Here is a 24,477-nt window from a genome sequence, read left to right as displayed (position 1 = left end):
AAAAGTTGACAATTTTGGCCCATCCATATGATGTTTTATCTAAAAAATGATAACGTAAGATATTTTAAATAACTTGACATATCATATGATGATTTAAAATCATCAACACACATGAAATTGGTATAAAATGCCATAAAAGTTCACCTTTCAACTTTGATTTTTTTTTTTTAATTTAATTAATGATATATAAATAATTAATATATCTAAAAAATATATGACATCTGAATAATTCTATGATATATAAATAATTAGTGAAAAGAAATACGCACAAGACAAATGTTTATCTTAAAGTTAATTAGTCAAAAGATGATCCTTACGAGTTAATTAAAAAAATATATGTATTTTATTACTGTGTGTATCTTAAATATTTTATAAATAAACGTATAAAAAGATTATAATATATTAAATATAATTTTTATATAAATTATATACGAAATATATTTATGTCGATAATGCATAAAAATGTAAAAAAAAATTATAATACAATAATTATAATTTGTTACAGAAACATACACAATACACAAAATAGTTTATCATCCATTAAATAATTATAAGATTGTCATTTATAAGACAATTAGATAAAAGATAAAAAATCTAAGTTAATATTCTAACAACCATTATCAAGCCTTCATTTTGAATCATCCATTTGTAAGGTTATTAACTTTATTTTATATTTTAATCAAATTAGACTAATAAATCTTCCTTATGTATAATTAATCTTTCCACTTTATATTTCTATAACATTTCCATTTTAATTTTAACTTCTATTGTACAATATTCACTTCCTCAAGATAAATAACATTTTCACAACTTATCGTGTAGTAAGAGACGATGATAATTTATGTTGAAAATCAGGTTTTTAATTATAAAAATTTGATATTTTATTGTTATATTTTGGATGTTCTTATTAATTAATATGTTAATTTTGTCTTTGTATGGTATTTAAATTGAATAAACAAAATAACTAATATGCCATTTATAAAATGATATATTTATTTAACTTTAAATTATAAATTTATTTAAATTTTTAATATTCATATTAATTTAAAAAATTTAATATTATATTTATACTAAGTATGCATAATAACGTCCACCCGCACAAATCATCTGCTCCTGGTTCAGTTCTTTAAATCTTTCGCAATTTTATCTATCCCTCGACTTCAAAGTTCAGAGAATTTGATAAATAAAGATATTTAATTTTGTACGTAAGAAAATATGAATCAATCTAATTTTATCTCTGACATTAATTAACAAAAAAAAAATAAAAAAAAAAAGTTATAAATCAAACTGATTTTATATCTATTTTTAATTAATAAATAAAAATACAATTATATGTACTATAATAAAATGTTATCTATATATTTATATTTTTTCATTTAAAAGCAATTTTATTTTATTTATATAGAAATAATTTATACACAAACATATTATATATCACCGTAAGGTGTCATATGAAAAACAAAAATTATGGACGTGATGGGTTAGATGAAATAGTTGATACTATATTTATCATTCTGTGATACACAAGCGATAACATAATAGAACTGATACACAGACACCGCTACAACTTACATGCTAACCACACCGCTACAACTTACATCTTAACCAGATCTAACATCAACTGCTAAATCGAACCTCTTTCTTGAACGGTTACGGGCATAAATTGTTCGTTCAGACACAGTCTATTAATCCATTACGGGCATAAAAGTCTACCGATGTTTAGACTGTTAGCGGATGGATTCATGACGGCTGATTCAATAAGAAAAGAGGAGTTTTTAAAAGAGAAAGTAGAGATAACGGCCAAACCTGGAGGTGATGACCAAAACAACGGCATCTGCAGGTACTCGGTATCGATTCTTAGGATATTACCGATTTTTTTTCTTCATTATTTTTATTTATTTTGGGTTGGATCTTAATTTATTTCTTTATACGGTACACTATTAAAAATATCAAATAATAATATCAATACAAGTTCACATCATATTTAAAACATCAATAATAAAAATAATAAATAATAATAAATCAATAATAAAAAATAATAATTATATAGATAAAAAGGTAAACAAAAATTAATTTTTATTTTCACTTACACTATTTATATATATAATACAATTACTTACCATATTATACATATTATATAAATTTAATAAGAGTTAAAGTTTACTATGGTATATAATATTGATGTTCATATAACATGCATGACTTTAAAAATCATATTTAATACATGAAAAATAAAAGAGGATGGATTTTCATGATACATATAAAGTTAAAATAATTGTAATAAATAATTTTTAAAATATGTATGAAAAATGAATTGAATTGAAAATACTATAGAAAATACACAGTTGATTAAAATTGATTTTTTTTGTAATTTAAATTTAATGATGTACTTAATTATTTTTTATTGTTTCTTTAGTTAAAGTTTATAACGCTTAAAATTTCTAAATTAAAATAAAACTTTGTAGAAAAAATACTATAATAAAAATTTATATGAATATGCACGCACATTGAGTCTCTTGAAGAATCTATTGACTTCGTCATTTTTTTTATATATGGTACATAAGTATGTAGTTCACTTATTATAGCTAGAGATATGAATAGTTGACCAAAGATTGTTGTAATTTTGTTTATATTGAAAATGTTTAAATAATTATCTTATAATGATTTAAAATTTTCTTCCAACCATCTTCATAATTATCTAAAACACGATAGTTCTCATGATATTGATGACAAAATTATATTTGAATAATTAAAAAATTACAAGAAATATTTAATTATTTTCATATTGTACATTATAATAATACTAATCATCGTTATCGTCATTTGAGACATTTTTTTAAAATTAAAATTATTAAAAATTTATTTGAAATCTAGAAGATTAATTATAAATAGGTTGTTAATGATTTTGCAATAAAAAATACACAATTTTATTGTGAGAGCACCTTTTATTTTAACTCATCTAAAACACTAAAAATACAAATTAGCATAATTTACCAGTCACCTCTATCATATTTGTTTTGTCACTTTTTCTGCAAATAAAATGTTACTCGTTTCCAACCAAATACAGAAGTAGTGGTCAATCAAACGAGACTAAACACATGATAAACATATTTTTCCTTTCACTAATGCATTAAAAGACAATATTATCTATCACTTCACTCCTCAAATATTAGGGATACCAATAAAGTCATTTTTGGAAATTGATTTCCAAATTTTCTTTTCCTAAAAAATAGGTGATTAAGAGTTTCAACAACTTCAAAACAAAACACAACATATTGTTGATGTATATCTCTTATTACACCTCTTTGCCATAAATCCACTCATATTCTATCCTTTCTTGTAATAATTTCACCAATTAAACACACTCGTTAAGTATATATCTAGTGATCAAAGCTCTTAGGAAATTGTAAAACTTGCAACCTTCTAGTTGTGTTAATTAGTACTTAAAACAAGTTTTCATTAAGTCATTAAAAAGTTAATGAGTGCATGAGAGAGTAAAGACAACACTAAAATCCAAAGTAGCACACAGTTTTGTACTACATTCAAATTTCCAAGTATACAATGTGCTTGGTAAGCCTCTCAGAGACTCTTCCATCAATTCCATCAATTCCATCGTCAAAAAAACATTTTGGTATATACGGTTGAGGTATGTGTCATTGTGTCTTAGGTTTGACTTGTGAACAATATTGTTATTGGCATACTTGCTGACTGCCATGTAGACATGTGATATTCACATGGAGTTCATATGAACTAATTAATATTGTTAGCTCGCTGTATCGAAAGTGTTTTTATTAATGGTAGGTGACAAAGACATTAGGGCACATATGCAGCATCAGGAATTAACGTTTCTAATGGCTGTCTTATTTATTATTTCTGGTCAGTGGACACGACCGGATCAAAGCCATCAATAATATTTATTGATAATACCAAAATATGACGTTATTTTTGTTTTTTTTATAAAACCAAAATATCACCAAAATGCATATAGAAAAATGAAAAATGTTTACTGTACACCTATAGAAGTGTATACACTTTGAAAAATAAAGAGATAAAAAAAGTAACGTGCTAAATATAATATATTGATAATGTGATAGAAAGAGAGACATAAAGAGAAAATGAAATGTTGAATGAGTACAAAAAAATTAGGAGTATATGTGTATCATTGTTATAAAAAAATATATATTGGAAACCTCTTAATGAACCGATCTAAGATATGTCAGAAAGATTTATCTCTCGAATAGTGTATAGTATTAGATACACTCTTGTTAGTTAGAATAGTTAGTCACATTAATTAGTTACACTTGTTATTAGTTTCTTCTTCATTGATTATATAAATCTTATATAACCCTTAATGTAATTAGATTCTCATTATCAATTTAATTTTTATATTATTATACTTTTCTATCTATTTATCGCATCAATAACTTCTATCAAGAACAAACTTAAGTAATTGAATCCTTACAATTTTGGATTTGTATAGGTTACATTAGTCAATTAAACTATTTTTGTTTCTATTTGTCTATCTATCTATAATGAAGAATCAAAACATAGTAGGAGCTCTAACCCTACTCTCTATAAAGTAGAGTTGTCCCTGATCAAGAATAGTAATATGGTATTAGATATAGTTTTCACCTTAAAAATTTGTTGATTCTGCGTAATTAAGTGTTCGATTGGTGAGTTAAGAGACAAAAAAAATATAAAAAAAGAGGTTAAAGATTTGATTCCTACTACTAATATTTCTCTCTCTTTACTAACAAATTAACCACTAACATTCAACTATAAAAAAAATCTTAGACATAAAAACACCAATCCAATTTCTAAAACAAAAATGATACACTTTGGACATCCATCATTTCATACTTCCATTCAACATTTTTAATTTCTTTTTATATCTCTTTTATTCTATCTATCACATTGTTCTCCACTATTTTTTTTCTTTCAAATTGTCATCTAAATATCTGGATGTTTATTAATAATTTTTCCTTTTAAATACTTTGGTATAAAAGAAACCAAAAATATATTAGAAAAAATATGAGGTACTATAAAGTGTTTCAAATTTGACATCATGCACACAGGACTTTTTTGAAATGATAAATGAGAGAAAACGAAGTCAGATGAAATGATCTCAATGTACATGCTCTCTTATATTGACACGATACACGCATGCAGCCAAATAGACGAATTTAACAGAAAATATAAATCGGTAACTAACGTTTAACGGTAACATTTGCCAAAAAAAAAAAACCTTTAAATTTATCTTTTTCACCACTCACCTAATTGTTAGTTTTGTTATATACATCGTTAGCTATAAGACTTTTATAAAAAAAATTGACTTATATATAATTTTAGTTTTTATATTTTTATCGATCGTTGAAATTGATCTCTATTTTAAAAATCAATAGTTTTGTTATCTTCTTTTCATTTTTTTAATCTGATATAATAATATACAATGATTAACATTCATAAATTAAGTTAGAATAAAATGTCGTAAAAATTTAGCTTTCAACTTTATAAAAAATTTATATTTTTAATTTAGTTAATTACATATAAATAATTATAAATAATTTTATATCATAAAATTGTATCTTGTGTGATTTAAAATATATTAAATCAATTACTTTTTTTAATTTAAAAACTTAAAAAAATAAAAAATATCGACATTTAAAATAAAAAAAACCAATTTAGTAAATGTTGACATTTGTTTCACAAACACTTGTTTTCTTCTTTTTTGGTTGTTATGAACAATTATGTAAGGTTAAACATTAGTAGTCATGTTTCTGACTTTCTTTTTTTAAGATGACACCAAATTTGTTTTGAACAGTGTTATATACTATGTTGGTTTTATTTAATTAATAATATTTTACTTCTTGAAAGGTTGTAGAAAGTCTTCCCCACTGTTGGACATTATGGCAATAATTCATCTAGAAAAAAGTGTGAATTTTGAGACAAGACAATAAGAATTATGGTTGTGCAGTAACGGCCATGATGGTTAGGGTGTGCCTCAAATAACTTGGTTCTTTTTATGACATAATTTTTTTAGTTAATTCCTTGAAACATAGTAGTTAATACTAGATCTGTCGATTAAGGTGTACAATCAAAATATTAGCACAAGACTCTTAATTAGATATGACTCTATTTTATTTATTTATAATACATCATAACATTTACATTGATTTCTTTAATTTTGTACATTAAACACTTTAAAATTTTATATTTATACCTTATCCCTAAAATAAATAGTCAATTTTAGACAATTGGGTCTGTGATAGGGGCTACAGTCTACCAGGAGCCACCAATAACGGTCAAATGTTAAAATCTTAAAAATCTTGATGTTAGAATTTTGTGATTTCAAGGTCCAATTTTTAGATTCGAAAAAAGCCTCTAAAAAATATTAAGACGATCCTGGTTAATACATTCTACAAAATGGTTAATAGCTTAAATCTAAGAAACTTTATCATTATAATTACAAACAAGTAAACAACTTTGTTAATTGCTTGAAACCAAGTGGTTAATGAAATCCACAAAGTGGTTAATAACATAAAATTAAAGAACTTGATCATTTTTATTTAGTAAAAAACATGGTTAATGGAGTGAAACAAAGTGGATAATGCAATTCACAAAATCATTAAACAAGCTTTTTATTTATGATAAAAATGACCAAGTTCTTATGTTTTTTACGTCATTAATCATATTGTAGACAATATTAACCACTATTTTTTTAGATCATTAACGAAAAAAATTAATTGTTAGTTTTGAATTTCGAAAAACTTTGAAAAAACAATTTATGCAACCGACAATATTACTAGGTTGAGTCGCGGACTAGGTCACTCTCTTTAAGACGTTTTGAGGCACTGCCCAAATTGTGCAAGACAAACTATCAACCACGAAGTCCCCTGCATAAAACTCGTCGTAATATGGCACTAAGACCATTCAAAGGAAACAAAAGAAGTGAGTAAGAAAGGTGAGAAGAGAGAAAAACTTCTGATACAGAGACTTTTTTGTGTGTTTTTTCAACTGAGGAGAGCCCTCAATTTATAAAGGAAATCCTTAACTGGATCAAAGAGAAAGGTGCGATCCATTAGGTCTGATTCAATAAATGTTTGCTCTGATATTTATAATTTGACCACAGAAACGGATGCCACTACTTGTTTAACCACCAAAACGTGTGCCACATATTGTTTGACCATAAAATGTGCGCTCAGTTTTGACTTAAGTTTTTGACCAGACAATAACAGACGCACATGACTAGTGATTAGGGTTTTTACCAACAAAACTGAAGCGTGAAAGCGGGGGCAATGAACTGACTGGATCAGATGATGAATGTTGATTCGGTGGAGGGTAATTACGTAATTAACGCAACAATTAGAGATAAAAATGCAAACATTCATTTTTTTTAAATAAATAAATAATTTATTAATTTTCATATGCTAAAAAATAATACACCACGTAGTCAACGCCAACGCCTATGTGTGGTGGTCAATTTTACATGCGTTCTTTCCCTCCTTTACAAAATTGGGGTACCCTTTGAGGCACACCCTAAGTATCATACCTCCACCTTATATACCATACTAATGTGTGATATCCCTCTTATGTGGGACTTCCTTATTTTTTAATTCACAACAACGCTAGCTCTCATTAATATCATCATTATTTCCAACAAACTTCCATTAAAATAATCATCATTTCCAACAATCCCCCACTTGAATTTAAAAGAAGGTTTTTGAAATAGTGTCAAACGCTTCTATAAGATTGTGCATAAACAAATGTGTTTCTTGACTTGAACCTTTGCATAGCAAGTAAGATTCAGATTCAACAAGAGTGACTCATAGTCTTGAATTTTATCTCTGACATCAAACCCACACACAACCTTTTTCATTTGGGTGTATTCTCAAAAGCCTGTGTATTTATGGCCATGTACGTGTATCCTAATATAATGAATGCTCTAAGAATTCTGCCTCGAAACTCCATAGGAAACTGCCCCACTTCCACATTCATATAGGTGAGTCTATCAAGAGTACTCATGTAGCTATGTACTCCACATATAGTATAGATCTCATTAAGAGTTTATATTATCTCATCTTTTTATCGCTTCCGGAATCATGCTTCTTTCATATGTCATGTAACATGTTCATTTCTTATCAATGTGACTTGTTATTACCCATTGAACCTAATTCTTGGGATCTCTAGTCTTTTAGGTCAGGTTACCATCATAAGTGACTCATTGATCTATAGGCAATAGTCCCATCCTTTTGCATATATTTAGGATTTTCTCTCTAGCCAATCCTTTTGTCAAAGGATCTGCTAAATTATCATCAATGCGTACATGATCCACTATAACAGCTCATTTAGAAAGTAATTCTCTAACAGTGATGTGCTTACGACGTATTTGTCGTCTCTTACCGTTGTAACAACGATTCTCAATTTTTGCTATAGTCGTGGTACTATCGCAGTGAATCAACACAGCTGACAAAGGTTTTTCCCATAAAGGGATCTCTGCTAGCAAGCATCTCAACCAACTTGTTTCTTCACTAGCAGTAGCTAGTGCTATCATTTTAGACTCCATAATGGACAAAATCAATATCGTCTGTTTTTTCGATTTTCATGATACAACACCACTGCCTATACTGAAAATATAGACACTGGTTGCTTTGAAGTCATCTGATAAGGTGTTCCAATCAGCATCATTGTATCCTTCAAGGAGGGTAGGAAATATTTGATAATGTAATCCGAGACTCATGGTTCTTTTAAGGTATCTCATGACTCTTTCAGTAGCATGTCAATGCTCCATATTAGGTCTACTAGTAAACCTGCACAACAATCCCACGACGTAGGCAATGTCGGGTCTAGTACAATCAGTCACATACATGAGGCTGCAAATGATGCTTGCATATTCAATTTGTCTAACACATTCACCAGTGTTCTTGAAAAGTTTCACACTTGGATCATATGGTGTGCAAGCAGGTTTACAATCAAAGTAATTATATTTCTTTAGGATCTTTTCAACATAGTGACATTGATCCAAAGAAAATCTCTTTTCTGACCTAGTAATTTTGATTCCAAGGATTACATTTGCTTCTCCGAGGTCTTTCATATCAACGTTGTTACTTAACAAAAATTTCAAATTATTTACAGCAAGAATGTTTGAACCAAATATGAGTAAGTCGTCTACATAGAGACATATGATAGTGCAAATGCCATTTTCAGATTTGTAATAAATGCATTTGTCACTTTCATTCACTTTAAACTCATTCGATATAATTAAGTTATCAAATTTTTCATGTCATTGCTTAGGAGTTTGTTTAAGACCATACAAAGACTTATCTAACTTACAGACATTGTCTTCTTGTCCATGAATTAGAAAACCTTCAGGTTGTTCCATATAAATTTCTTCTTCCAGGTCACAATTTAAAAAAGTTGTTTTAACATCCATCTGGTGTATCACCAGGTTATGAATAGCCACAAGTGATATGAGCACCCTAATGGATGTTATTCTAGTGACTGGTGAAAAAGTGTCGAAGAAATCTATATTTTTTTTTTGTCTAAAACATTTGGCTACAAAGCTTGCCTTGTATTTATCAACAATTCCATCGGGTTTTAGTTTCTTTTTCAAGATCCATTTATAACCTATTGGTTTGCAACCAGGAGACAAGTCTACTAAATATCAGGTCTCGTTAGACTCTAAAGAATCCATTTCATCATTTATAGCTTTTTGTCATAAATCTGCATCCATTGATGACAAAGCTTCTTTTAGATTTGCAGGATCATTTTCTAAGTTATAGGCCATATATTCGGGTCCATAATCTTTAGCAACTCTAGCTCTCTTACTTCTTCGAGTTTCTTTTACGCCTTGGTTGTTGCTTTCAGTGCTTCTTGTCACGGGAACTTGACTAGGTTCGTTGCCCCCACCATTTCTTGATTTGAAAGGGAATTTATTTTCATAGAACTTATACGCTTTACTGTTTATTGCATACCCAATAAACACACATTTATAGGCTTTACTAGCGAGTTTAATTCGCTTGAGATCGGGGATTCTGACATAAGGCAGACAACCCCATGTTCGAAGATAAGAGAAGTTAGGTTGTCTTTTCTTCATTATCTCATAAAGAGACGTTTTGTTTTTAGATTAAGCCAGACGCACATGACTAGTGATTAGAGTTTTGACCAACAAAACTCAAGCGCGAAATCGGGGGCAAGGAACTAACTGGATCAGATGATGAATGTTGACTAAGTGGAGGACAATTACGTAATTAATGTAACAATTAGAGATAAAAATGTAAGCATTCACTTAAATAAATAATTAATTTATTAATTTTCATATGCTAAAAAATAATATACCCCAAGGCCAAGGCTCGGTCGAGTCGAGTCGGCCGGACAACGACGGCGCGCGTGTGTGGTGGTCAATTTTTCATGCGTTCTCCATCTTTTACAAAATTGAGGTACTCCTTGGGACACACCCCAAGTACCATACCTCCACCTTATATATCCTACTAGTGTGTGATATCCCTCTTGTGTAAGACTTCCTTATTTTTCAATTCACAACAACACTAGCTCCCATTAATGTCATCATTATTTCCAACAAACTTTCATTAAAATCATCAATCATTTCCGACACTTTGTTAATTGCTTGAAACAAAGTGGTTAATGCAATCCACAAAGAGGTTAATAACATAAAACTAAAGAACATGATATTTTTTAGTAAAAAACATGGTTAATGGAGTGAAACAAAGTGGTTAATGCAATTCACAACATCATTAACCAAGTTTTTTATTTATGATAAAAATGACAAAGTTCTTATGTTTTTTTACGTCATTAATCATATTGTAGACAATATTAACCACTATTTTTTTAAATTATTAACAAAAAAAAATTAATTGTGATAAAAATGATTAAATTTTTTTATTTAAGTCCTGAACCATTTTGTAAATTACATTACTCACTTTATCTGTCTGTTAGAAGTAAACTACCGTTTAACTTTTTAGTTTTTATTTGAATGATGATAACTTTATAATTTTGTTTCTATTTGTCTTTCAACTCAATCCGAACTCATCCTAGATAGACATGATCTTATTATAATTTGTACATTATCGGGTTTGTTCATATCTAATAACGAAGTGGGGTTTAGTAAAAAGATAAAATGAATTATGGTCTAAAAATTACCAATATAATTTTAGAGTTTGGTTAGGACAAATTAATATAATTTGTTTTGAGTCGATATTAATTTGTCCTAACCAATTATCAACTCAAAACAATGATTATTGGAATACTTTTTTTTAAGTTTTTTTGATAATTATCGAAAAATTTGAAACCATAAATTTAAGTTTTTCGGAAATTTTTATAATTTTATTTTTAATATTTTCTATCTTATGTATACATTTTCAATGTTTTATATCGGAAAACTGTTTTAAAGATTTGCGATACTCGATATGTATATTCTCAACCTTTTGTACTGCAAATCTTTTTTAAAACTTTTCGGTACAAAACTTCTTTATCAAAATTTTTATTTTAAAGTTTTCCGGTTAACCTTTTGTATCAAAAATCTTATAAAAAGTTTTTTGGTAATTTCTAAAAATATTTTACATATTGAAAAACTTGAATTGTTTGGTTCAAAAATCTTTAAATGGTAAAAAAAAAAGAAATTGAGTTGATAAAATAATAAAAAAAAAATTAAAAAAAAATTTAGCATTTTAAAAATATTGAGGGGTATAAGTAAAATTGGAGGGTACTAGTATAATTTATTAATCATTTTCATACAATTATGATTATTAGCACTTAAAAAGTTAAAAGGGCCTAACCCAAAAAAGGCCCAAAGACCAAATAGAGAAAATGGGATGAAGGCCCAATTATATATAGAGAGATGGATTTCGTACCTCCATTTAAAAAATTTATATCTAAATTTATTAGAATACTTATAACTTTATGGTAAAAACAAAAAAAATATTTTGTGGTATTCACAATCTGATTTTTTGGAATAAGTAAATTTTTTTCTCAGAAAATCTCTTACTAAAAATTTTAAAAAGGAAATTTTTGGTAGTTATTTTTCAATACTGAAAAATTAATTTTTGAAATTTACAGGAGTTTCAATTGAAAATTTCCGATAGTTATTTTTCAATATCGGAAATTTAAAATTTCCGATTGAAACTCCTGAAAATTTCAAAACTGAAATTTCCAGTATTAAAAAATAACTATAAAAAATTTCATAACTACTAAATAACTACATCAAATATTTATAAATTACACTATTAGAATAACCAAAGTGTAAAATATTTATAACTACTAAAACAAAAATAAAATAATTTAGAGGTCCAAAATATTTAGCGTAGAATTCTTACTACAAGAAATTGATCGTGTTTATTTAAGAGGCGTATACAAATCCACATCATGTCTATCTATTGCAATTGAACAATGCATCCATATTGCAATTGACATAACCAGTTGTAGGCTTAGCCTATATGTATTTCATACTTCCATGTCATCATGTAGCTCTTGAAGCATAGCAAAGCAAAGCAAGCCTCTCTGATGCTATCGGCACCATGACTATTGCTCCACCTCTATCCACATAGTCTGTGTAATGTTGTTTTTAATTTAATGTATTTTGTATCATATGTATTTCATTACACAAGAACATATTATAAACAACACATATTGGTAATTAATATGTACAGCATATATTAACCAATCAAACATACATGAAAAATATAAAGTGTTAGGATGTGCCTTAGAGAGGTTTAGTTGTTTATCAGAAGTAGAATTAAATATGAAATTTCAATGGCAAAAATTAAAAAAAATTATATTTAATTCATCACTTATTAAAAAAAATTAAATTTTTGTGGAATTGTTAGTGTAAGACATTATTGAAGCTCCTCATTCCAAAGAGAGTTAGTAGACAGTTAATAAAATTTAGAGAAAGAATAAAGACCAATTTTTGTTTAATGAGTAATTACCATAATGTCCATACAATGGGTAATTACCACTTATTTAAAAATAAATAAAATACATGGAAAAATCAACATTCTCCCGCTTGGTTGACATATTCTTTCCTTACAATAATGAGAAACAAAACACATGAATCATAGCCATAAGTCCTCTATATTTTTTAGTATTATCTTCAATGTATCATAGTGTATTGTGCCTCTAACCAAATTATATAACTAATGAATAAACTCGTATCATCTATGTTTTTTCTGGTTCCAAACTAAAATGATATTTCTCAAAAAATTCAAATATGTACACTTACAAAATTTAAATATGAGAAAATATCATATATAGAGTTTTATGAAATTAAAATTGTTTTTACAACACGAAAATCTGATAAAGGAACCAAATTCCTTCTTATCTATATGATCCTTCGGTGGCACGCCTTTAATCAAAAATCATCAATTAATTGCTAGTATACTCAATAACAATTGTTTGATCTTTAATCGCTAAGTACTTAATGTTAATATGTTTGTCTTGACTTTCACTTTTGTAATTATTAGCCAGAAACGCTGCAATTTAATTGCACATTACATCTTTAGTGGTATTGAAATTAAATTCATAATTTTCAACCCAGATAATGAAACTCTTCATCCATACACCATATGATGAAGCCTCAAAACAAGATACAAACTCAACTTCCAGTGTGAAAGTAGCGATTAAGGTTTGATTTGCACTTTTCAAGAAACAACTCCATCAACTAACATGAAAATGTAACCGAATGTTGAGTTTCTAGAATCAATGCAGATGGAAAAATTTGAATCGAAATAACCATTGACCTCCAAATTTCCAGTTCGTATATACATATGCATGTAGTCTTTAGTTCCTTAAAGATACCTCATCACTTCTTTGCAGTTTTTCAGTGTTTCATACCTAGATTACTCCGATATATGCTTAACATCACAATTACAAATGCAATGTCTAGCCTCGTGCATACATGAGCATACATTAGGCTTCCAACAACAAAACCATATGCAATATACTAAACATTTGTTCCTTTTCAAAATTATTTTTTGGGAATTGGTTCAAACTGAACCTATCATCCTTTACAATGGGTGCTACTCTTGGTGAACAAAAGAAAAAATTCTAAGACTTTATTGGTATATATTTCTTGTGACAAACCTATAATTCTACGAACTTGGTTACTATGAATCTTAATGCTAATGATATAAGATGTATCCTCATATCCTTCATATCAAAACTCTTAGAGATAAATTATTTCACCTAATATAGCAAATTTTTATAATTGGTAGCAAGTAAAATGTCATTCACATACAAAACAAGGAAATAAATTTTACACTCATTGACCTTCTAATATATACATTGATCCATAATATTCTCTATGAATCTAAAAGAAAATATGACATTGTAAAATTTCAAATACCATTGACGAGAAGCTGGTTTGAGTCCACATATAGATTCTTCCTTTTGAACGAATCATTTAGCAACGAATCTTGCTTTACATCTATCAACGTTATTTGATAAATCGTTCTTAGCCTTAAAAACCGATTTACAACCAATGACTTTTAAACCATTAAGCAACTTGCAAGATCCCAGGCTCTATCACATGCCATATAATTCATCTTATTTTGTAGCATCATGCTATAAATTTTACTCTCTACAACTCGTAACTAGTGAAAACGTTTCGGAATCATTTTCAATACCAATGTTATAGTTCGATTTCTGTAAATAAATCATATAATCACTCGGTACAACTGAATTTCTTTCTCTAATAGATCTCCTTAATGTTGACTCAACATTTTCCAAAGGATCGTGCCAATACATGTTTGGACTTCAGAGATATTGTGAATGACAATCAATCTACTATTTAATATGGAAGTTGAGCGTCAATATAACTTCTATTTGAAACAATATATTGAAATTGATTTCTCTCATTAATCTAGAGATTTTAAAGAAACTTTGCATTTCTTCATTCTACGATCCTAGTGCTATGAGATGGAAAATAGAATTTATCCCTTTTAATTTTTGACATATCCAATGAAATGGCCACTTATAGTCCCAAGACTTTCTTTTCTTATGGGTTATAGACTCTTACTTCAGACATACATCCCCAAACGCATATATGACAGCAAATTTGGTTTCCATCTTTTGAATAACTCAAAACGCATATTTAGAACAACCTTGGATGGAACACGGTTTAATATAATATACATTGTTTCTGCTTAATGAGTAATTACCACAATGTCCATATAATGGATAGTTACCACTTATTTATAAAATAAATAAAATACATGGAAAAACATATAACAATACTAATGTAAGCAAACCAACCGGCAATAAAAAAACACCCAAGTAGTAAGTTGATCTACAAATAAGAAAGGCTCTGTCGTGCATCTGTGCAACTTGGTTGAGCACCCTAAAAACAAATATGCATGTGGGATTCCCACTTACCATCACCACATCTTGTTATCGTAGCCGCTCATTGGCTTCTTCTGTATAGTGGCTTTCCGTCCAGTTTTGGAGTTCCAAAAGTTTAGGTATATCACAGAACTCACCCAGTTGGATTGGAGTTGGTCTTGGCGTGGCCTGAAATATTGTACTCATTTATAAACTCCTTCAAAACGGTCACGTCAGCCAATTATACTTCCGCTCCCAGATCTTTCTTTAAAGTTGGAAATTTCTGGTCATCTTCACCAATTACTTCCTGCAAAATGGGTTGCATATATTTGATAATTGAAAAGCCTTTTCTATGTTGCAGCTATTTCATACCATAACATGGAGAGAAGAAGGAGCTGAACGGAAAGTAAACATTTCCTTCAACCTCAATACTCATGAAAGGTTGACATATTGAATCAAATTTTGTTTTGCTACTTTAAGTGTTGTTTGACAGACTCCAACACTGCCTCATGACTACGTTTATATCTATTTTTGCACACTTTTCGAAATAGTTTAGCAGTGATATCCTCAAGTTTCTTTATGATAGAAAAGTGAAGAGAGTCCACCAATTTAATTGCTCTGCAAATTCATATTTTCATTATGTTTACAAGTGCACTTGTGTGCTCTAATTATACAAGGAGTGTAATATAGAGAAGGGAGAGACTAGCCTAACTGCCAGCGCTGACATAATAGAAAACTACCTAAAATCGGCACAATAAACACGTGCTCTAAATGCACTACTATACATCGATGATATAACTCTATTACCCCTTACAAGCTTAAGGAGGTTGAGAATCCATCACATTGGCTTGGCTTGGTTAGGGCATCAGCCAACTCATGAGTGGCTGAAACATGATGTGCACAAAGAGAATAGCCACAACTGTCTCACGTACAAAATGAATGCTTGAGATGCTTGGTACAAGCATGAGAACACCGACTTGTGAGGAAGTAGAAAAGCACTAACATTGTCATATAATAACATAGGAGTGTGGATGGGACCTTTAGTTCAGAGAGGAGATTGTATCCACAATAGTTCCGCACTTGAGTGAGACGTATCACATTTGCTTGAATGAAAACCAAACTGAGGTAAAGCTTGAGTAAGCCTCTCATACAAAGCACAGGAGCCTGTTTGAAACCAGAAAAGCCTTGTGCAGATGACACCAAAGTTTTAATTGTCTTCAGAGCCTTGGGGTCTGCCCATACTTGTTGAAACTTTTCCAACTGAGTTTCTTGAACAAGAAGTACGTAGGGCCTTCAATATCAAACAAAGATGATGATTCAGGTCTCCCATAGATCATCTTAACAAAACCACTATATTCTTACGGAAAACCTTCCAAAATGGCATCAATTCGATATTTGCTCAGTAATAGGATCACCTATAGATAGTAGAGAATTTGCAATTTCTTTGATCCTAAGCACATACTCGGAGATGGATCTTGTGCCTTTCTTAATAGCTTTTAACTCAGATTTGAGCTGGCTAACCTTAGCTTTCATTTGAGCCTGAAAATGTTTGTAGATTTTATCCCAAACATGGTAGACATTACGGCAATACATCACTCATGGCAATACAGATTCAGAAAAAGTAGAAAGGAGTCAGGTGAACAACATTTGATCTTGAACAAGCCACTTGTCATAGGCTTCAGAGATAATATCAGGTTCATGATCATCTTCGAATTCAACATTCATTGGATCAAAGGATTAACCACAGACCTATGTAGTTTGTGTAAGGTGACTACACCTTCAACCTGTTGATTCCAAAGTAGGAAATTCTTGTCATCAAGCTTGATAAACAGTTTAGGTGTGATACGAATTGTTCCAATTGGAGTGGAATCAGTTCAGGACACACCATTGTTTGTGAGAACTGGTGAAGGAGTAGACATGGTGAAGACGATGAAGATATGAAAGTGCGGATGAAGAAATGAAGGGGAGAGAAGACTATCCTAAGAAGGAGAACTGGATGATACCTTGATAGAAAAGTGAAGAGTTCACCAATTCAATTGCTCTGCAAATTCATATTCTCACAATGTTTACAAATGAACTTATGTGCTCTATTTATACAAGGAGTGTAACAAAGAGAAGACATAAGGCTTGGGTGGGAGGGGGTATGTTAAGAGTCCTATATTGGATGATATAAGGCCTAAAAAATGTGTTTATAAGTGGTGGATAAATCTAACCTTAAAAGTCAATTTTGCAAGAGTTAAGTTAGACCCCACTCAAATTTCAAGAATTTGTACTCTTTTCAGGATCAGCTATACACTTTAAAACTTTAGTTGCCCTTTTACTTTGGCAATCTCTAATTAAACTTATCCTCATCAACCAGATCTATTTCAATAATAGATTTGCAAGATTCTATAATTGATAAGTTCAGAAAGAGAGGAAAAAAGGCATCAAAATTGAGGCTTATATAACAAATTTGTATGACATACCTTACGAGCAACACAACAGCATCTCTGTTGCTGGTTGGCCTTCACCTGCTCCTCTGATGCTAAAATTAGTAATTCTGTTTTCTTCACATTCAAAGTTGATCAATGGTTGATAATTAGACTTCATTCCATAACCAATTTTCATATATATAGAATCCATGTTGGGTTGAATAGATCTACCCTTTTCTTCTTTCATATATAGTTGATTTTGCATGCTCACTCAGTAATTGACACCGGCGATCAAGTTTATCACTCCTTGTATATATTTTGTTTTTCAATTTATCATATATTTCAGTCTCTTTCATATATAACCCAACAAAAATAGTAACTTCGATAAAAAAAAATGAAAATTGTAACCAAATGAAAGTAATGTAATTCCTTATAATGCACAATTAGACAGTCATCATGAAGAACCCATTAAGCATAATTAAAAATAAAAGCCACCTATTACAATGTCAACCACCTGTTTTGTGGTGGTGAAGAATGAAGAGAAGCATTTGATTTCTTCAGTGAGAGTGATGATTTAAAAGCTGCAATCTGTGACTGGCATTTGACACCGACCTCACGCCTCAAGAGAAGCATCTTGTTCATTTCCAAAAAGATTTTTAAAGCCAACATCACAAGGTGAAATTATTTTCTTTTCACGGCTACTATTTATGATCCATAAGTTTCCATTATTTAAGAATAAAAAGGTTCTGCATTTCATAAAATTGCAATAAGGTCAATCAAAATAATAAAACCAAGCAAAACAAGTAACTAAAAAGAAAAAACTTCACTAAAATCTGGATTTCAAAGTATGAATAGCAAAACAAGAATCCAGTAAACCAAATGCAAAAGGTATGTCACTTTGAATTGCTAGACAATAGCAAAACAGGAAATTTATGAAGCATCAATAACCACGGTGAAAAGGAGAGGGGTATTCTGAATTTATTTTTAAATTTACATAAAAAAACACTACAAATCCAGAGCCAAAAAGGAAAAACAGCACCAATAGCCATGGTGAAGTGGAACAGGAACCGGACATCAGAATGCCTAATCCAAACCCATACAAAAGTTGCACCTTTGTTGTATCATGCAAATATATGAAATAGAAAAACCTTCATATTTATTTTCAATCACTCTGTTAAGAACCATCCAATCCATTTCACCAGGTTATTCTCCTCATTTAAAGGACCCAGTTTTTGTGCCACACACAGCTTGCTGCTTTGCCGTGCAGATCATGATGGAGGTTTGTAATGAATGATCAACAACAACATAATGCAGCCGTTGATTTCATATCATCATGAAGCTTTTATAGCATCCAAATCCATTATATACATATCCCATAATCAGCCTGAAATTAATCCAAAATGACATGAGAATGTTAGATAGCGTATTCATCTCTTTAACATGCAGAGAAGATTCATAAATTCAAACAATAAGATAAGAAAAGACAATCTTCTATTAACCTCTTGAGCACATAGATTTTAATTGAATTATATAATTGGTAAAATTGACTACAAACTCCATTTACTGGGAAAAATCACTAACCATTTCATTATCCCTTTGGTTGAACGTGTGGGAGCATTTCTGAAACCCGAGCTGTTTATCATTCTTACTAAACCCTAATTAGGAATCGTTGAACAATGAAACAGAATGACGAAAAAGATCATAAGGTGCCCACAAGCTATCCAACGTACACGGCTTCTTCGAATCGATTCTAAGCCAGGGTTTCCCTTTCCCACTCCAATGCAAAAGACTCACCGGACCAGGGTGCAAATCACGACAAAGTCCTTCAACATTGTCACCGCCGAGGCCGTGCTGGTTCCACCTATGCTCCACTCTCTCGACGTTTCCGGCGAAGACCAGAAGAAACGGCGGCAGAGATCCGAGTTCATAGATCCGGCTCCGTTTCTGGATCCGCATCCAGTTCTCAAGCTTCTCCGTGTATCTCCCCTCACGCCATTTCCAAAGATCAATCACCATCACACCAGTGTTAAAGTAGCACGCATCGCGTCCCTTAAACGACGCCGCATAAGTCGGATTCGACCAGAACCGGTGAGTGAAGTAATTAGTGAAGTTAGCGTGACAATACTCCGGCGCGCCAAGCACGTGATCGCCTAAATCGATGCTCCATAGCTTCGCCACGTCATCAACAACGATGAGGTCTGAGTCGAAGTAAATGATTCGCTGAGCTGTCGCCGGAACTAGATCGGCAAGGTACATCCGTGCGTAGTTGAGTGGCTGATCGAGCGCGCGGCGAATGGAGTACGAAATCTTACCTCTCACGAGATTCGAGTCGAAGTGGTAGATGTGGAATTTCAGGTACGGGAACGTGGAAATGATGATGCGACGGAGCTCTTGCCGGCGACGATGCGTGGTTGCAACGAAGTGGAACACTACGTTCTCTGGACACGACGCGTGTTGCAGGACGGAGAATACTCCGGCGACGGAGCCGCGGAGGTAGGTCGCGTCAAGCGTCATAGCAATGTGGATGACGGATGTTTCGCGAGGCGGACATTCTCTGCCGTTGCGGAATGCCGGTGCTTCACGGAATGCCTGAACTTCGCCGGAACATGACGCAGGCGAGAAACAAGTCACGGCGGCGAAGAAGAAAAACACGAAGATACGTGTCAGCGTCAATGTCAGTGGCATGATGAGTGAATAGAGTGTTGAACGGGGAGACGAAGAATAAGAAGAATGTAGTATTATTTTGAAAAAAGAGGGTAGTTTTGGTATTTTGAGTTTATTTATTAGGGTGTGGGCCCGAAGGGTGGAACAAGATGTGGTAGGTAAGGAGCCAGGCTGGAAAGAGTTAAGGCAGGTCCCCAAGATTTAGCTTCGAAATGCGCGCTTTGTTATCTTTACTTGATTTTTGAGGTTGTGTTTAGTCCGTGAGTTGATGCGGTGAGATTTAACTTTGATGAAATGAACGGCTGAGATTTGACGGTTGGATTAAGATTGTGATTGAAAGATTCGAATATGGCGTCGGGTGGGATTTGTTTGCACCTTGTTATCAAAGCTCACGTGTAAATCTCATCTCTTCCGGACAAAATTGTGACTTGCCAATAATTTTAAGCTTCTTCGATCTCATAATAATTATCACTTTAGTTTAAAAAACTTTATTTTAATGTTAATATGATTTATAATTTTATTTATTTTTATATTTTTATTATTATATATTCAATTTTTAAATTATTATTATATTTTATATTAAAAATTAACAATAATTAATATGTAATTTAATAAAATGATTTTTTCTTTTTTATTATTATTTCTTTTAATATATTTGTAACTTAATCAATAATATTTATCATGAAACACAGTGTTATATTATAGTTATTAAATTTAGTTTTGTCTTTTTTAACTAAAATATGTAGTAGTTGATTGTTGGTTGTCGTGTAATCACCGTACGAGGTCAATTGTCGGAATTATTAATAATAATATTGATATAATCGTGATTTTTATCTATGTTTGGTTTTATTTCTTTTAAAAGTCAAATTTTTATACCTCGAGTCATCATTATTTTTTTATAAAAAATTAAAACTAATATCATTATAATAATATTTTAATGTGAAATATAAGTCGAATTTTTTTAATTGTTTATTTTATAGTTAAATATTCAGATGCTTGTATTTCCTAAATAAATAAAAAACTGCTTGTATTAAATGATTTTTTACTTGAATTAATGGTGTAGTATTATAAATAACACCAATAAATTTATTAACATTTGTAACCCTTGGAATGTTTTTCAAATATACACATAGAAAATTATAAAATATTAAATACATTCATTAATATAAATAAATAAATAAAACATTTTTAAATGAAGGTTAACAAAGTTATTAAGGTATAAAAAAACTTATCTTATAAATATAATTAGAGGTTGTTGGTTGGTAATTTTGATGCCAACTTGTTTGGCAAATGTGTTCACAATATTTGTTTTAGTTTTCTTTGGATGATGAATTTAGTGTCATTATCACATTGGATTTTTTTAGAGTTCTTATTTTCGATTGAATTATAAACTTTTTGTTGAATTGACTTTTGCGTTGTGGCTAATTTAGAGCTCGTGTCAAAATCCACTTTAGTGGAAAAAGATCTTTAAGAAAGTCAACAACAACATATCGAGGGTATGGATTCAAGTAAAATTTGGGAGCGATTTCCCATCACCCAAAGGGTTATACCTGATGCATAATTTATTGCATTAGGGGAGAAATATCGAGTATAGATATATGCAATTGATGCCAATCCCCAAGAGCTTCTAATTGAAATTGTGGAAGTTGAAAGTACTGACAATACAAAGTTGCATCAAGCACCTAAAACGCTTGTTAAGGTCTCTCATCCAACTAATTTCACATGAATTTCCTTCCTAACATGGAATTGTCATGGCGTTGGTGGTCGCAATTTCCCTGACCTTGTTAAAGATTATGTGAAAATACACAATGTTGATTTTATTATGTTTCTGGAACTTCGTTTTAATGGAACTAGTGTTGATGATGTCATTCGTAAAATTGGACTACCAATAGCTTTAAAGTTGACGCTAATGGCTTCTCTGGTGGGATTTGTTGTTTGTGGCGGTCCTTTTGTCCAAATTATCAGCTCATGTAAATATTGTATACATATTAAGGTTAATGCTGGAACCCCCTTATTCTGGTATTTCTCATTTTTTTTATGTTAGTCCTAACCCTGGTTTTAGGTTAAAAGTCGACCCAGAAATTTTTGACTTATCCTCAACTATAATTGTCCCTTGGTGTATTATCGGGGACTTCAACATTGGCCCTTGGTGTGCTGGTGATGCTCCCATGAATCAAACTTATGCAACTGCCTTTGTTAATTGTATTGATGACTGCAATCTAACTGATCTTGGCTTTTCTGGTCATCATTTCACATGTATGCGCGACCAACTACAAAAGAGACTTGATAGATTTCTTTGTAATACTTTGGGGCATGAACTTTTCCTAAATAATTTGGTTGTTCATCTTCATATCCTTTCTTCTAATTACCATAGACTTTGTTTTAGTTGTGTAATGGTCAACTTCCTCCTCAAAGAAACTACTTTAATTTTTTGGTGCATGACTTGAACATCTTAACTTTGATAATCAGGTTAAACATCAATGGATTAACTCTAACGGTTAGTCCTCTAATATCACAAATCTAACATCTACTTTGCGCTTTTGGAATCATCATACATTTGGTAATATATTTGTACGTAAAAGTGTGTTCTTAGAAGATTATGAGGTATTCCTCAAAGCAATATAAACCAGCACCTAGTTAAGTTAAGACAATAGCTCTATAAGGATTATAATTCCTTAGTTAGAGATGAGGAAAGCTATTAGTTCGAACAATATAGATGCAAATGGATCCAACAAGGAAATCTTAATACTAGATTCTTCAACTTGTCAACTCTAAAGAGGCAAATATTTAATAGAATATATGCATTCTATGATAACTTATGGGTTTTTGAAGATACTGATGTTAGGAATCTTGTGATCCAATTCTATCAAAACCTCTATTGTTCAGCTAGAGGCTCCCTTGTCCCTTTTGATACCACATCTACATTTTCGTCAATTGAAGATAATAATATGGAAAAGACTAGGCTGAGACGTATCTTTGGAAAGTATAAGTTGTCTGGCCCTGGTGGGTTCCATCCTATATTTAAAGAAGCTCTTTTTAGCATGGGAAAGTATAAGTTGTATGGCCCTAGTGGGTTCCATCCTATATTTCAAGAGTCAATGGAGTGTGTTTGGTCATCCAATCTTAAGCTAGTTAAGAATTGCTTCCAGGATCATGTTAAAATTAGATAGATCAACCAGACTCTAATTATTGTCATTCACATGGTGGATGAACATATACAGGTTAATCAACTTAGATGTATAGCACTTTGTAATGTGAGTTATAAAATTATTTCTAAAATCATTGCTCAGATACTCAGAAGTATTATGCCTCGTATGGTCTCCTAGAATGAAAGTAATTTTATCTCAAGACGATCTACTTCTAATAACATTCTAGTGCTCTAAGAAATCATTGATACTTTCTCTGATCTACATGATATTATATGTTTCATGATTCTCACGCTTGGTCTTGAAAAAATATATGATAGACTTGAATGACAATTTATCATTGAATCCATTGACATATTAGAATTACCTTTGAGACTAAAGAATATTATTCGACATCGTCTTGCCCCTGAATCTATTACTATCCATTCAAATGGTGTTTAAACCAACTCATTTGGAATTTCTTTAGGGCTTACACAAGGGGACTATATCTCCTATTATCCTTTGTGTTGGCTATAGAGAGATTGGGCCACATAATTAAAGATTCGGTTACAAACAGTCAATAAAAACTTCATTTTTGTAGTAGTGGGGGACCTAACCTCTCACACATATTATTTGTTGATGATATTGTTTTGGTTGTTGAGCCTAGTATAGAAAAAAAAATTATCTCATTAAATCAATGTTGGCAAACTTTTGCCACAATTATGGCCAAAAGATCAACATGCAGAAATTCAAGGTTTTTTTTCTCTAAAAATATGTCAACTACAAAATCGACTTCTTTAAATCAAACTATGAGGATTGACCTAACAATATAGTTGGGTGTTTCTCGGATCCACCAATGAGTCTCAAAAGATTTATTCTATTTTATCTTGGATAGACTAAAGTCACAAATTAGAAAGGTAACTCTCTTTCATTTTTCAGGTAGAGCC

At 30.8% G+C, this 24,477-nt stretch overlaps 1 protein-coding gene and 1 long non-coding RNA gene across 11 annotated transcripts; one reads left to right on the top strand and one right to left on the bottom strand.

Moving 5' to 3' along the window:
• The first annotated feature begins 1,439 nt into the window (after window positions 1–1,439).
• LOC140920308 (uncharacterized) lies at window positions 1,440–6,173 on the top strand. Its single transcript, XR_012163085.1, has 2 exons — window positions 1,440–1,840; window positions 5,875–6,173. It is a non-coding gene; the product is annotated as an uncharacterized lncRNA (long non-coding RNA).
• An 8,956-nt stretch (window positions 6,174–15,129) lies between these two features.
• Window positions 15,130–20,488, bottom strand: LOC101506009 (probable galacturonosyltransferase-like 3). Of its 10 annotated transcripts, none has more exons than XM_073368425.1 (5): window positions 19,323–20,488; window positions 18,890–19,125; window positions 18,256–18,487; window positions 17,796–17,876; window positions 15,130–17,371 (listed from the first exon to the last, which is right to left on the bottom strand). In XM_073368425.1, the coding sequence occupies exon 1, from the start codon at window positions 20,424–20,426 to the stop codon at window positions 19,401–19,403; it is 1,026 nt and encodes a 341-aa protein (XP_073224526.1). In that variant the 5' UTR covers window positions 20,427–20,488; the 3' UTR covers window positions 15,130–17,371; window positions 17,796–17,876; window positions 18,256–18,487; window positions 18,890–19,125; window positions 19,323–19,400. The 10 variants fall into 10 exon arrangements, with proteins under 10 accessions (XP_073224526.1, XP_073224528.1, XP_073224529.1 ...); XM_073368427.1 differs by having other exon boundaries at window positions 15,130–17,114; XM_073368428.1 differs by having other exon boundaries at window positions 15,130–16,869.
• Window positions 20,489–24,477: the final 3,989 nt, after the last annotated feature.

This window comes from Cicer arietinum, chromosome 5 (genome assembly GCF_000331145.2).
Source record: "Cicer arietinum cultivar CDC Frontier isolate Library 1 chromosome 5, Cicar.CDCFrontier_v2.0, whole genome shotgun sequence".
Taxonomy (NCBI): Eukaryota; Viridiplantae; Streptophyta; class Magnoliopsida; order Fabales; family Fabaceae; genus Cicer; species Cicer arietinum.
This window is presented reverse-complemented; position numbering and strand designations above follow the sequence as displayed.

Bases quoted from the DNA above. Each gene is read 5' to 3' on its own strand.
- LOC101506009 (XM_073368419.1), bottom strand. From the start codon at position 20,426: ATGCCACTGACATTGACGCTGACACGTATCTTCGTGTTTTTCTTCTTC.